Here is a 16588-nt window from a genome sequence, read left to right as displayed (position 1 = left end):
TCTCTTTGTCGCATTATTTCTGTCAGTTCATAGAAATGGAATAAATCCCATAATGTTGAACCTACTATAATTCCATACGGGTTTGCAGAATTGTCACTAAAAATCCACCTATCGCCAACTGGTGGAAGTTGTTTAAAATCACCAAATGCCAAAATAGAAATGCCACCAAACGCACTGGTTGTTTTAAAAATCTGCTTGAGACGAGCATCCAAATATCCCATCATTCTAGAACCAACCATTGAAATTTCATCGATAATTATAAGCTTTATATCGCTTAATTTTGTCAATATTGAATTGACGCTATCGCTGCTTAGAGGGCGCAGTTCGCCTGAGTACTGATTAACAGGCAGTGAAAACAATGCATGTAAAGTATATCCTCCAATGCCAAATGCCGCTTTTCCAGTTGGAGCTGTTAATAAGACCTTTGGTAAGTCGGGATTTACTCCAGGAATACTATTTATTCTGTGTGTAATTGATTGATAAATTGCTTTGATTAAACGACTTTTTCCAACACCAGCACCACCACCAATATACTCATAAAATATTTTATTTTCCACAACATTCTGCAGAATATGATGCAAATACTTTCGTTGCTTAGAATTTAGAGTCCTTATGTCATTCAGAAGATTGTTTTCACTTATTAAAGAGGGTAACTTTATAACTCTTACATCGTTTCTTGTGTCAGGATCATTATTTTCGAAACCAAATATATTTTCTTCGGGGTTTATTTCTGGTACAGCCAAAGCACGAAATTCTTCATCAAGCATTTGAGTTGCTGCATTGTTATCGTTTACGTTAAATGTGGCGTTGTGTTCATCTTGTATTTGTAATAAGATTTCGTCAAGTTCACCTTCCGTGTATAACTCAAATTGTTGCCTATTTAATTCTATAGTTTCCTTTAAAGCAAGACATGTACTTTCATTGTCGTTCTGTAACAAATCATCTGCTTCATTTCTCCAGGGCAAATACAGCATTACCAATGAACGAAAGTAATCTTCTCTGTTTGCATCGACATTGAACTTTGGAAATCTTACAATAGCCGCATTGTTTCTTTTATATACGTATCCCGAATTATTTTTTAGTCGAAGGGGAGCGCCAACTTGATCTAAATTTGTGTCATCGTTCTCAAAAAAATCATCTTCTTCCTCTTCATTGGAACGAGATTTTCTCAATCTTCGTGAATATGTGTAATACGATGCAAAATAAGCCAAACATATATTTTCTAATATATCTGGACGTTGTATGTAATGATCCAGAATGTTCGCTTTGAAAATATCAGTTGATTCCCTTTCGAGGTTTTGCAGTTCTTGCCTTGATTTTAGCATCCGAACTCGTTTTTCGGGTGGGAAAGTATTCACATAAACCTCTGTAGTACTACATTGCGACATACTCATACCCAGTATATTGTAAGATGCCTCTTGAGCGGACACTTCGGAGGCGTTAATAAATTTGTGTCCTATATGCTGAAGTCTCTCTTTGACAGAATAATTTCCCTCTCGTATTTCATGCATAGTTTCTTGCAGTAATCGGGAAACACCCCTATTGGACTTATTTATATAATTTACAATATAAGTGACACATGCATATGCATCTAGAACGAATTGTATGTCCATATTCGATTTTTGCATTGTTAGGATTCTTGGATTGAATGCATTGATGGATCTGTCTTTGAATGTTCTTTTCAGAAATATTTGAGGCTTTTTAATTGAAGATCTTAGTGCTAAAATGTATTCGTCCCTATTTAAATTAATTCTTCTGTCAGATAAGAAACTGTCAAATTGCTGAAGTTCATTAATATCTTCATCTGAAAGATTTGCGTTGAGCAATGTATGAATTTTGTCAAAATTATCTTTGTGTATCTTCAGTATGTCGAGATCTGTGTCTTCGGGCAGTGGAAACAGTAAGTCTGTGGCTGGCATTGGAGGGTGTGGAATGTGGAAACGACAAAACTTTTGACCCCTTATTTCTCGTTGACATGATCTTGTGTGATTGTGACGTTGGACGTTAATAATACCTTCGACATCACTGATATTAGAATCTGTTGAAATGAATTTATCCACAAACTCTATAACGGGTGGGAAAGATGTAGTATCTGATATATTTAACTGAGGTGCATTGTTCAGCCAATATATGCCGTGCAAATGTGGAGATCCTCGCTGCTGAAACTCTATTCTCCAATAATATTTAATAACGTTATACTCATCGAATATACCACCATAAGATTTGAAATGTTTGAATAAGTGCCTAATTCGCTGATCAAAATATCGAGAGCATGTGATAGGGTCCTCCCGTATGAGATCATACTTTCTTTGTGTAGAATAGGAATTGGCTTCTTCCTCCGAAATCTCTGTACCTTCTAAAATTTTTACAAGAATTACAATTAATTCTGGCCATTGAGATTCCGCAGCAGACAATGTTATGAAAAACGTAGGTAATCCAAATTGCCTAATCATTGACAAAACTTTTTTCTTTTCACTTTCCCAGTGAGCTGGTGAAGACCGAATGCCCTTCAGGACGTGATACCCGTCATCATGTTGCACTAAATTTTGAACAAACCGCTCGTCTAATACATCTGCAGCTGTAAATTGTCTGGCTCCCATTTTTTTTCTCAAACACGTTGATATGCTATTCTTAATACGTGAAAATTCTAGTTTTTTATATGAATACAAAACTTTATCCACGCGTGCGCAACGCCTATCAAATCGTCGAACCTCAGACTTTATTACTTTCCCAACAGTGGCAGTGCAATTCCTTTTGATACCACAGTAAATGGTAGGGTAAGAAAGTTCTTCGGAATCCTCATCAAGCAGCATGTCTAAGGGTCTTTGTCCTTCACCAGGGGCTATTGAAATACGTTGTAAGGGTATATTTTCCGCAGCTTGATTATCTAATAATGTTTCTTGTGGATTTAGCTCTTGAACTTCATCCTCTAAAACATTATTATTTATCAACTGAGAAACCAAGTCCTGATCATTTACATTTGAAACAAAATGAATCTGCTCAGTTGAACTCATATTACTTAGCCATTCACTTGAAATTTGAATGTTATGTTTTCTATACAATTCCGTATTCACTAGGTATGAAGCTGCCTGAAAAATTTTGGCCGGGCGGATTGTTTCTGTCATAAAACTGTGTTCATAGGCAATTCTTCGCTTCAGATATACCTGAACCACTTCAGTCTGATCCGTTGATCGTGGAAGAACATTAACAGTTGTTGCCAAGTGAATAGGCACATTGACCACAGCACCTCTTACGGCACATTGGCGGTTGTACCCGAGAGAAACAATTCTCATAAATGGAATTCTTGGGGAAACAAATCTTTCTTCTAATGGTGTCAAACCACTTAAATCATGTGGGATGTCTGGAAAAGATAAGCCTTTTGAAAGACAAATGGTTGGAATTTTACCGCCACTAACAATCTTATGACAAGTATTACAGAATTTGTACTTATCATTAGCGGAGGGAAATTTATCAGAGAGATAAAATACTTCTCTTAGATTGGGAAATTTTCTTAAGAAGGCACTTTTTAGAATTAGTTTAATTTGGCTTGGAAACCAAAGTCCCCCACAACAAATGCAAACTTCCGTTGGACCATGTTTAATAACTTTAAAAAACTCACCGAATACTCTTGAGCGATGACGTGCGCGATCCATTTCCAAAACATTTATTCGTGATTCAGGGGAAAGTTGTCGTCTCACATTGGCGATCCTCTCTGCTTGCCGAGCATTTTCATTTTGGCGATTAACCGGATTCATTCGGTGAATAAGCACACGACAGTTTCTAACATGTATTTGCTGACTTGATTGAATACGTGATGTACGTCTTTGGTGCGATCTTCGTATAGTATTCCTTTGTTGCTCTAAATACCTGTAGTTATCGTCCTGCCGGCGATGAGAATGTTCAAGCGTGTTGCGCTGTTGTTCTTGCATTCGGTAGTTTTCATTCTCTCGATGTTGTTGGTGACTTAACGCATCGCGCTGCCGTTCAATATACCGATAATTTTCATCCTGTCGCCGAATGGAGTGCTCTATTGCGTTTCGTTGTCGTTCTATCAATCGGTAAGATTCATCCTCTCTATGTTGCTGATGACGTATTGCATCGCGCTCCCGTTCCAAATGCCTGTAATTGTCATCTTGTCGCCGAATCGAGTGTTCCTGTGTATTCCTTTGTTGTTCCATCAATCGGTACGCTTCATCCTCTCTATGTTGTTGGTGACTAACTGCATCACGCTCTCGTTCCAAATGCCTGTAATTGTCATCTTGTCGCCGAATCGAGTGTTCCTGTGTATTCCTTTGTTGTTCCATCAATCGGTACGCTTCATCCTCTCTATGTTGTTGGTGACTAGCTGCATCACGCTCTCGTTCCAAATGTCGGTAATTTTCATCTTGTCGCCGAATCGAGTGTTCCTGTGTATTCCTTTGTTGTTCCATCAATCGGTACGCTTCATCCTCTCTATGTTGTTGGTGACTAAGTGCATCACGCTCTCGTTCCAAATGTCGGTAATTTTCATCCTGTCGCCGAATGGAGTGCTCAAGAGTGTTTCTTTCTTGTTCTACCATTCGGTAGGATTCATCCTCTCTATGTTGTTGATGACTTACTGCATCACGCTCTCGTTCCAAACTCCGGTAATTATCGTCCTGTCTGCGAATGGCGTGCTGAAGCGTGTTTCTTCCTTGTTCCATCAATCTATAGGCTTCGTCTTCTCTATGCTGTTGGTGACTTAAGGAATCCCTTTCTCTTTCGAATTGCCGGTAATTTTCATCCTGCCGACGAACTGCATGTTGGGAAGTGTTACGTAATTGTTCGACTCTTCTATTGAATGAAGACCTCCTCCTTTCTCGATGATACACTCTATCCCTCGAACGCTCTTCTTCCCGAAAGTCTACATTCTGTCTTCTTGTAGACAATGCACTTGCGTTTCTTAGCAGATCCATGGGATTTCGTTCACGATAGCTATTAACACGAGATGCAGTCAATCGTTGACGCTGCTGAGCAGATTGTTTGCGTAGTCTAGGCATATCACTGTTTCTTCGACTAAATTTATTTAAACACTGTTCACACACTATTAATTCTTATTCTTAAAATTAATAATAATAACTTTTAGTGCGCGATTATAGAACCGTTCTTTTCAAGTGACTGAGAAGTACTGATATTTAAGCGAACCATCCACATACCAATTACATATTTTGTCTACCTATGGAATACTATATTTAATATATTGCTACCTGTTTTTTCTATATTGATATTTAGAATAAACATCAAGGTGCAATATTCAGGTAGAATATACCTTTTAGGAAAACAATCATTATTATAAAATAGTGTAACAAGTTAAATATTTTCATATAATCAAACAGGTAATAAAAGCATATTTATTGGAACAAACAAGGTAATAAAAGTGTATTTATTGGAACAAACAAGGTAATAAAAGTGTATTTATTGAAACAAACAACGTAATAAAATGAGCCCTTTATGAAATAAATATTTGCAAATTTACCTTGCAGAATATTTTAATCTCCCGTGCAATAATTGAAGTTACACTACCTGGGGTTATATGTACTTCTCTGCAAGGAATAGTAAACCAAGTAAACAATGTATAAACCATTTTAATTTATTTTCAAAATTTGGCAGAATATAATATCAAGAGGTAGGGCATTTTGATATTTATTTTTTAATATCCAGATAAATCAACACTTATAACATCAAACTGCAGAATATCAAACCGTTCTAAAAATTGTATATTTAAGCAAAATTCTGTCATAATTCTGGGTACTAATTACGAGCTTCAAGTACATCATTATGGTCAATTCTTAAAAAAAACCTAAACGAGAGCGATCTAAAGTCGGGAAGGGCCAACTATATGATTTCCTACACTACCAAGATATCCCACAGATGAAGATGATTCTTTTGAAAAATGTGGCTAAAATCATTCAAATACCGGAGATTAGGGAGTATCGCTTTATGAGCGGTATAATATGGATCAACTTTGTAATGCAACGAAAAATTGCAGACAATTCCGTTAATAATGTAGTTAAAATCATAAAAAATATGGAATATCTGGGGGGTATTGTTATATGGGCGCTATACGTGGACCTATTTAGACAATTATATTTTAGGGGTTAAAGTACTCAGAAGAAACACATTGTGTGCATTTTCCGACAATTCCATTGGATTCCACTTAGCTACAATATGTTGGTGACATACGATATCGTAGACTAATATACACAAAATTTTCCAATTTGTGTGGGTTCACATAATTCCATTGAAAATGTGGTTAAAATCATCAAAATAACGAATATCCGCGGGTACAGTTATCGGGCTGATTACGGTATCGTACACCTATATAGAAAAGTGCCTTCCAGGGGGTAAAAGACTTGTAAAGAACTCTTTGTGTAAAATAATAATTCCAATAATAAAAGTGGCTAAAATCAATCAAATACCGAATATATGAGGGTACCGATATATGGGGACTATACGATATCGTGGACCTATATACATAATCCTCTTTCAGTGGGTAAAGTACTCACAAAGAATTCCTTGTGTAGAATTTCACACAATTCCATTGAAAAATGTGGCTAAAATCATGAAAATAGCGAATATCGGGGGGTACCGTTATATGGGGGCTATACGATAACGTGGAACTTTATAGACAATTCTTTTCCAGGGGGTAATGTACTCACAATAAACTCCTTGTGAGAATTTTCACACAATTCCATTGAAAAATGTAAAAATCATGTAAAACCATCAAATACCGAATATCGGAAGGTGCCTTCTATGGGGTATATACGATATTGTCGACCTATGTAGATAATTCTCCTTTAGGGGGTAAAGTACTCACAAAGAACTCCCTGTGTAGAATTTCAGATGATTCTATTGAAAAATGTGGCTAAATCATAAAAATAGCGAATATCGGGGGTACCATGATCTGGGGGCTATTCGATATTGTGGACCTATATAGACAATTCTATTTCTGGGAGTGAAGTACTCACAAAGAATTCCTTGCGTAGAATTTCAGACAATTCCATTGAAAAATGTGGCTGAAATCATCAAAATACCGAATATCGGAGGGTAACGGTATATATATATATATATATATATATATATATATATATATATATATATATATATATATATATATATATATATATATATATATATATATATATATATATATATATATATATTATTTTTTAGGGCGTTATGTACTCACAATGAAATCCTTGTGTGGATTTTCACACAATTCCATTGAAAAGTGTGGGAAAAATCATCAAAATAACGAATATCGGAAGGTGCCGTTATATGGGGAATATACGATATTGTGAATAATTCTCTTTTAGGGGGTAAAGTACTCACAAAGAACTCCTTGTGTAGAATTTCAGATGATTCTATTGAAAAATGTGGCTAAATCATAAAAATACCGAATATCGGGGGGTACGTTATATGGGAGATATACAATATCGTGACCTATATAGACAACCCTCTTTCAGGGGGTAAAGTACTCACAATGAGCTCCTCGTGTAGAATTTCAGACAAATCCTTTTAAAAAATGTAGCTAAAATCATCAAAATACCGAATATCGAGCAGTATCGTTATATGGGGGATATACGATATCGTGGACCTATATAGACAACTCTCTTTCAGGGGGTAAAGTACTCACAAACAACTTCTTGTGTAGAATTTCAAACTATTCCATTAAAAATGTGGCTAAAATCATCAAAATACCGAATATCTGAGGATACCGTTATATGGGGGCTATACGATATCGTGGACCTATAAAGATAATTTTTTTTCAAGGAATAAAGTACACATAAGGAACTCCTTGTGTGAATTTTCAGACAATTCTATTGAAAAATGTGGCAAAAATCCTCAAAATACCGAATATCGGGGGGTACCGTTATATGGGGAATTTACGATATCGTGGACCTATATAGATAATTCTTTTTGAGGGGGTAATATGCCCACAAGGGACTCCTTTTGTGGAATTTCAGACAATTCCATTGAAAAATGTGGATAAAATCATCAAAAAACAAAATATCGGGGGTACCATTATATGGGGTCTATACGATATCGTGGATCTATGTACATAATTCTCTGCTAAAGTATAAAGTACCCATAAAGAACTCCTTGTGTGGATTTTCACACAATTCCGTTAAAAAATGTGGCTAAAATCATCAAAATGCCGAATGCCGGGGGGGGGGGTACCGTTATATGGGGGCTATACGATATTGTGGACATATATAGATAATTCTCTGCCGAGGTATAAAGTACCCACAAGTAACTCCTTGTGTGGATTTTCAGACAATTCCGTTGAAAAATGTGTGTAAAATCAGCAAAATACCGAATATCGGGGGTATCGTTATATGGGGGCTATATAGGACCTATATAGATAATTCTCTGCCAAGGTATAAAGTACCCACAAGGAACTCCTTGTGTGGATTTTCAGACAATTCCGTTCAAAAATGTGGGTAAAATCATCAAAATACCGAATATCGTGGGGTACCGTTACATGGGGGCTATACGATATCGTGGACCTATATAGATAATTCTCTGCCGAGGTATAAAGTACCCACAAGGAACTCCTTGTGTGGATTTTCAGACAATTCCGTTGAAAAATGTGGGTAAAATCATCAAAATACCGAATATCGGGGGGTACCGTTACATGGGGGCTATACGATATCGTGGACCTATATAGATAATTCTCTGCCGAGGTATAAAGTACCATCAAGGAACTCCTTGTGTGGATTTTCAGACAATTCCGTTCAAAAATGTGGGTAAAATCATCAAAATACCGAATATCGGGGGGTACCGTTACATGGGGGCTATACGATATCGTGGACCTATATGGACAATTCTCTGCCGAGGTATAAAGTACCCACAAAGAACTCCTTGTGTGGATTTTCAGACAATTCCGTTGAAAAATGTGGGTAAAATCTTCAAAATACCGAATATCGTGGGGTACCGTTACATGGGGGCTATACGATATCGTGGACCTATATAGATAATTCTCTGCCGAGGTATAAAGTACCCACAAGGAACTCCTTGTGTGGATTTTCAGACAATTCCGTTGAAAAATGTGGGTAAAATCATCAAAATACCGAATATCGGGGGGTACCGTTATATGGGGGCTATACGATATCGTGGACCGATATAGCCCATCTTCGAACTTGACCTGCCTGCAGACAAAAGAGAGATCTGTGCAAAATATTAGCTTCCTATCTTAATTCGTTTAGACTGTAGCGTGATTACAACAGACGGACAGACGGACAGACGGACAGACGGACAGACGGACAGACGGACGGACAGGGCTAAATCGTCTTAGAATTTTACGCTGATCAAGAATATATATACTTTGTTGGGTCTAAAATGATTATTTCGATGAGTTACAAACGGAATGACAAAGTTAATATACCCTCCATACCTTTTTTGGTGGAGGGTATAAAAACAGATAATAACGAATAATAATTTAAAAATTGATTTCTGTTTGCAAATTTCATTTTTGTGCAATAAAAATCCAATAAACAACCGAAAAGAATCCAATGAGTATTGGTTCGTCGTTGTCTCAGAATTGGCGCTTTCTCACTGTGGTTTTTGGCAATTCCAACTCTTGAACCCACGCCAATGTACGCCATCCTTTCGTTTGCCTTCACATTTGCAAACGCTCTAAGATATACTGTTACAATTCCATGGGTACTTGGCGCGAATGCTTTCTTGCCATGTATTTAGTTTAGGCTGAAATTCGGACGAGTGCAGACGACCATCAGGCTGGCTGGTCGTGCCGTGATGGGGTTTTTAATTGAGCATCAGAAATTCGAAGGAGAACAGTAAATAGATAACATTACATTACAGATAGATGCGCGATTGATTTTTATTAGATTTTAATTACTTATGCATGACCGCACAGATACACAACCTCATATTCATATCTTGATGCATAAACACAAACATACACATACATTCCTACGTACAGACGAAAACAATGTTTCTAATTCATTGCATATATAATTGCAGGTGTGTTGTGGTAGCAATTATTTTAGCCATCCTCTGTGCCTACTCTCTGTGGAAAAAGCGTCGAACACTTTGCGGCTGGGGCTTCAATGAACACCATGCACAATCTGAAGGAGACTCGGCTGGCTCGTGTTACGCTCCTCCGCAGTACAGCCGTTGTAATTCTTTCCATCATCCCCCGCCACCCTATACCGAGGTAAGTGCTCATAAATAGTCAAGGTGTTGCTGGAAGACAAACAAATGCTCGTTACTCGCATGCCCACCTGAATGCACTGCAGTTCAAAGGACCAGATCAAGTGTAGCCATTAGCAGGGAAATTATTCATTCGTAACAACAAAATAACTGAATAACATACATACCCTCATACATATGTACGTAGATGCATTATCCAAAACGAATGTTGAAATATTGGAGGTGGTTGTGTTAACAACGCTTCAAAGCGTTGTCAAGTGGCGGTAGTTTGAAAAAATTTTGCATTTTTACAAAATCACAACAAATTGGATTCAGTTATTTATCGAATTCGAACGTCTTCGTTTAATTACTTAAGTGTTTACAGCTAGGTATACTTTATCAGGTCACTTATGACACAAATTGTGGCTGTCAAAAGTTTTGTTTGAGAGGAGCCCATCAAAAGTGAAATAAAAGAGAGGGCATATAAGCTTGGAAGGCCAGTCAGTCAATCTGACAACTAAGTTTGCTGTCAAATGACATATTGTGATTTGAAATTCAAATATTTAATTTGGCTCACAATTGTGCAAAAACTGCTAAGTTTATTATCAAATTGTTGTCAAATGTAGTCTTCTTTGCCGATCTCATGGTACAATAAAAAAGTACCAGCTGATTACAATTTTTTTCTAAGTGTGCCCGACTTTTGTGTAAAAAAAAAATTTTTCAAAACCAATGATTGGAACACACGTACATTATGGTTCGCACATTAAAGCTTTTAACCAGTTTAGGCATAAAATTGAAATATTGAAAAGTTTGGATCATATTTTTTAGAGAAAATCCGGGTATTTCATTCATTTCTTGCGCCATTTTAACTCATTTTAAAAATGAGGAAAATATGAAAAAAATGAAAACATCTTGTTGTATATAATTTTGAATGTGTCTGACAGGAAGCGGGCATTTCCGATCTTATATAGGCCTTGGTAGGACTGTTTATGTACGACAATACCGATCTGGGAAATAGATAGAGGTATCGAAAAAAATCATTCGAAATATGCATTTTAGCTTGATTAATTTAAAATTATCAAAACTAATGAAGGATACAGCAGCTTGGCATAGTTGCATGGAATACTAATGTCAAAATTATTCCATGCGATGAAACTAAGCAGCTTATGTATCCTCACCTTTAGATTTTGTGATTTAATATCCACAAAAATCCTCTATACCAAATTATACCCTCCAACATAGTGTGGAGCATGGTTCAATAAGAAAGGATGCTCAACTTCAAATAGACTTTTAAATATATAAAAGTTGGTTTTGTTTATTTTTTATTTTTTTTTTTAACAAAATTCGTATATTGGGAGAGACCCTCGAACAAGAATGAAATGTTGGGTTTAATCCACAACATTGAATCTAAAATAGTAGGAAAATACAATTTTATCCCAAAGTCGTACAATGAGTTGTATTTAGGGGGTAGCTTTGTTCTACCTTCTGTAATTGTGCAATTGTATATTAAGTTTGTCATTCCGTTTGTAACACCTCGAAATATACACTTTAGACCATATAAATTTTTATATATTGAAATCGGTTGACGTATGGATATAGCTCTTATATATATTTTGTTGGTTGAGTTTACGTATTTGATGCACCAAACATAATTTGATGCGCCGAACATAAATTTTTGAATTTATATTGAAATCTGAAACAGATTTCGCCTATGTATTTGATGCATCAACACGCTATGTATGTCAAATTTCAAAGAAGTTTGGAATTTGTAATGGAGTTCTAACTAGACTAAAAGTAAAAAAACTACATAACAACATAATTGAGGCTACGAATATTATGGGGAAGTATGTAGTGCGAATCCCTCCAATAGCCACAAAAATGCAGTTTAACTTGTAAGATTGCAGTTTCCTATACAATTCACAATTGCTGTGACAATTTATAAATTCCAAGTCAAACTCTTCGTGTATGCGGACTAAATTTAGCATGTTCCTGCCGTTCTCATGGTCAGCTGTACGTGGAATGTTCACGTGACCCATCGATTTATATGTTTACACTCCTAAAGGAAAAAGTGTTGCGAGATTCGTACCTGCATCTGGTAACTAAAAGTATTTTTTTTTTTTTTTTGGAAATGAAAATAATTTATTTAAAATCTAATCTACAATCCGTCTCGACATAGCGGGGAATATGTTTTTTGACAATAAAAAAAAATATTTTTGTGCGAAATATAAACAAAAAAAAAAAAAAACTAGTCAGGTTAAAGGTCTCTTATGGATCGATTTCGATTTTGGTCTTGATTTCATCGTTATATTTGTGTCTTACAGAACCCCACAGATTACAAACCCGTCTTCACCTTTTTGTATATAATAATTGGATTGGATTGGTGTTTGGATAGGAATTGAGTGACAATTAAGACAATGAGATGGTATAAAGCTCTTGCGCAACTGAGCGAGAAAAACCACAAAATAGAGTAAATCACAATTCCTTAATTTCGTTTTGAATTTGCAATTTTACAAATTTATATTTTTGAAATATTTAACAAATAATAAAGCAAATTCGAATTATGTTGACAGCAAATGTGGGTATCAGTTGGTCTTACTTGTCGACCTTATAATTGGGCCATGTTGTTACCCATGTAAGAACTAAAAATGTAAAGCCAAGCAATCATATGCTTACAATTTTTCCAAATTTATACATTTGACAACATCTCATTGTCAAAATATATATTCATAAATCCTTTGTATAAACATAAAATCAGAGATGGGAAATGATTTTTTATGCAATGAAATTTGGCAAGTTAAATTACAGAAAATGCAGATCTGGGAATGCTTATTTGAAAAGTGGTTACCTTTTTTTCATTGTACCATGCTGTTACCCAAGGTGTATTTACAAGAGGACACGGTAAGGCAAGCTGATGTCAAAACACAAATTTTTCAAATTTAAAAAAAATGTAAAGTTTTTTTTTTGATCAAAATATACACGTACAATATTGAGATCTAAAATTGCTAAAATATTGTCTTGAGTTTTCTTCCATTTTGATGGATTCTACGCAGAACAATTTTTGACAGGAAAAGAATACTGAACTCGGAATTCGCCTCCTGTGTGACCATATTAACGTAACTGACAATATTACCCTATATTCTGCCATTAAAGGAGACATATGTTCTGTTCCAGATCCTACAAGAATGTAAAAAGTTTACAATGATAACCGTTATATCATTAATGAGGTTCTAGAACACTGCATATGATTGTTAAACATTCATTACATTTTTTTATGGGAATTGAAACATGTTTTAACCAAATGTCATAAAATTGTTTTGACACAACTACATTTTGCGAGTTCTCAGTATAAAAAAAAAGTAAAAAAAACTCTCTACATTAATTAAAATTGTATATTCCATAAATTTATACCATTAATCCATGCCTATGTATACAACATGTATACAGAGTATGCCCTGAAAAAGGAGACTAATTTGACTTCTACACAAAACAGTGGTAATCGTTTTTTTTTTCTTATTCCCAGTTTTGATCACGACAATGTTCATATTAATAACGATAACTGAGCACATTTATTCAAAACAACTTTATGTCTTTCCAACAATGAACAACTCATAATTTAAAAAAAAAAAAATAAAATAACATTCTTTATTATTTTCATTTCAGGTGACATCGAAACCAGATCTCTACCCGTTGGTGTTCACCTGCAATAGTGATAATGGTAAAAATGGTTCCAGCTATCTAATGGTACAATATTTTCGCAATTACATAGTGCGTCCGGCCGGATCCCTGTCGGCGGCCAGCACAGTAGATTCGCTTAGCTCTAGTTTTATATGCAACATTAACGAAGCAAATACGCTTGTACCGCCGCCGTATTCGAGGGCAGCCAGTCCTGAGATTGGTTTCAGTTCACACTTTCAGCAGCAGTATATGATGCCGCGCTCCGCATCCCAGCTGGTGTGCCAAAATGTCAATAATGGAAATTTTATAGGGGCCCCCGGCAATGCAACCGCAACTGCGGCCAGTGGGAATGGCCAATTTGAATTGAGCAATAGTTCTCAGATGTATAGTGGCCGTTCGACCAGCACACATTACGCCACCGTTACGGTCAATGCAACTGTGAACCGTATGGCCGCCAACAGTACGACTGGCGATCGCAGTCGGGAGAGAACTACCAATTTCAATGGAAATCAGCACGATTTTGAGAGCAGCCTGTCCTACGATGATGCGACTGAGAACGACGAACGCACAAACGATAATATTAATGCCAATGTGATAAATTGTAGTAGTAGTAGCAACGACATACGCGTGTTGCCCAATAGCAGCGGATTCGCGCAATCGCAAAGTGATCAGCATTTCCGATACATAACGAACAGCAACAGCAGCATTAGTGATATTTTTGTAAACAACAGTTGTGCAGCGGGAATTGGAGGCGGAGGTTCGAGTAGAGTCAACAGGTCGGAGAATTCGTCTATAGTGGGCTCCGTGTCCGGCGCTGGTGCGGTCGTGCATCCCCAGACAGGCGGGACACCTGTGATCTACAGCAATGGATGTATAAAACCCATTCCACTGCATCGAGCCAGCACAAACCCTACCCAATTTCATGTGGACCCCTCATCGAACAGGGAGACAGTACTGTATCAGTCGAACAACTCAATAGGTGGTATTTCAATAACAGTTCCTACTGGAATCGAAGATTCGTCAGTTCTTTGCAATGACAACGAAATTAGAGACTTGCAACTCTTGAGAAGGAGCTTGGAAACTTGCTGTCAACTCCTGCAACAACAGCAAAAGCTTCCTTCGGGCAATTTCGCTTTGGGCGAATCTCCTCTCCGCATGAACGAGCTGGCCAAGAAGTACATAGACGAGGGTCTCCTACGTAGCTATGTGACCTCGGGAACATGTTCTGGCGTCAGTAGTCTAGCCAATATAGGCACGCCAAGTTCCCCGCCTCAAGCTACCAGCCCCACGGGCGAAGTAAAGGAGATTCTCGATCAAATTCGACAACTGCAAGAGGGCGTTACAAAATACGAGGAGGACTTAGCTTTCCGGGCTGTTGGTCGACCAATTCTACACCACACTTTGTCTTCACCGGCCCCGTCGGCAAATAGAAATGCGGCGCAAACTGCAAATGTTGGCGGAAAGCTTCAACGCATCTCCACCATGCCCGAACAACAATCATTAGCTGAAGCCGCCAAGGTAAACGTCTTAGTTAAGTCGTCGGTGGCAAATAACTCTCCCACTAACTCACTCACCTCAGTACCGTCAACCTCGTCAGTCCTGGTGGGGACGCAGCCATCCAGCAAACTCACGATTAGCAAAACATCGCTAAATGGCAGCGGTAGTTCAGCGGTCCCTAACAGTAGTTTTATCTTTTCTTCGTCATCGAAACGACCATCAACGCTCCAACATAGCAAAAAACGCTTCTATACATCGAAACCGCCCAACAAGGCCATGTACATTCCTATGATGGCCACGAATCAGGTACCATCGGGCAGCCGCTGTACCATCCTGAAGAGTCCCGTGACCAGCGTAGTAAATTCGAACTTCTTTACGAGCCGTGGCAACCGACAACGCAAAGGTTGGATCTCAAGATCTGCTCCAACAACTCCAGCAACACCGTTACCTCCCAGCTACATGGACGATGACAGTCCTCTGTTGAATGAACACGACGAGGATCAAGAGGCCGAGCAAAATGCGGAAATGGAAACCTAGGCTTAATGCGTCTGTCAACCACGTCGAATAAGGCTCTTGAATAATAGCACACCATAAGGTCCAAAATGAATAATAATAGTCACACTTCTATGTTTTAAAATAAATTATTGTAGATGCATGGTTTTTAGATTCTCTTCACGTGCAGAATTATGAATATGAGCAAATTGGCTCTCCATTTGGCTACGTAGCTACATGAGCGACAAACTCAAAATACTCCAGATCACGGTCGACCAAAAAGAGAGAGAGAGAACAAATGAGTATCCAAAAAGTAACTTGATTACGAATGAACAAGTAAAAAAAGCAGTAAGTTCGGCCGGGCTGAACTTTGAATACCCTCCACATTTGGAAAGAATTTGGAAATTAAAAAAAAAATAAAATCCCTTAAAAATTCCGATAAATCTTAAAAATACCTAATACATCCGTTATATTGGGATCTATACCAAAGCGTGGACCTGCATAGAAAACTTTTGTCATAAGCCATTAAAATATTCAAATACGAAACTTGAAAAATAAGATCCGGTGAATAATGTAGCTAAAATCATCAAAATACAGAATGTAGGGAGGTACCGTTATATCAGGATATACGAAGACCTGAACCTGCATAGACAATTTTCTGTCACAAGCTGTAGTACCTATTAGGAACTTCAAATACGAAATTTCAAACAATTTCGGTCGTCGAAATGCCGAATATAGGAAGGTACTGACA

At 37.2% G+C, this 16588-nt stretch overlaps 1 protein-coding gene across 2 annotated transcripts in view; it reads left to right on the top strand.

The window, feature by feature from the left end:
- LOC131800422 (uncharacterized) overlaps window positions 1-16020 on the top strand; it is a 35992-nt gene extending 19972 nt beyond the window's left edge. The window contains exons 1-3 of one of the 2 annotated variants that reach the window (XM_059127278.1): window positions 9714-9818; window positions 10006-10198; window positions 13834-16020. In XM_059127278.1, the coding sequence (XP_058983261.1) occupies window positions 9778-9818; window positions 10006-10198; window positions 13834-15882 (2283 nt within the window). In that variant the 5' untranslated portion in view covers window positions 9714-9777 and the 3' untranslated portion in view covers window positions 15883-16020. Of the gene's footprint in view, window positions 1-9713; window positions 9819-10005; window positions 10199-13833 lie in introns of those variants that run through there. The other variant, XM_059127277.1, reaches the window with a different exon arrangement.
- Window positions 16021-16588: the final 568 nt, after the last annotated feature.

This window comes from Musca domestica, unplaced genomic scaffold (genome assembly GCF_030504385.1).
Source record: "Musca domestica strain aabys unplaced genomic scaffold, Musca_domestica.polishedcontigs.V.1.1 43, whole genome shotgun sequence".
Classification (NCBI taxonomy): Eukaryota; Metazoa; Arthropoda; class Insecta; order Diptera; family Muscidae; genus Musca; species Musca domestica.
The sequence above is the reverse complement of the archived record's forward strand: the minus strand, read 5'-3'. Positions and strand labels throughout refer to the sequence as shown.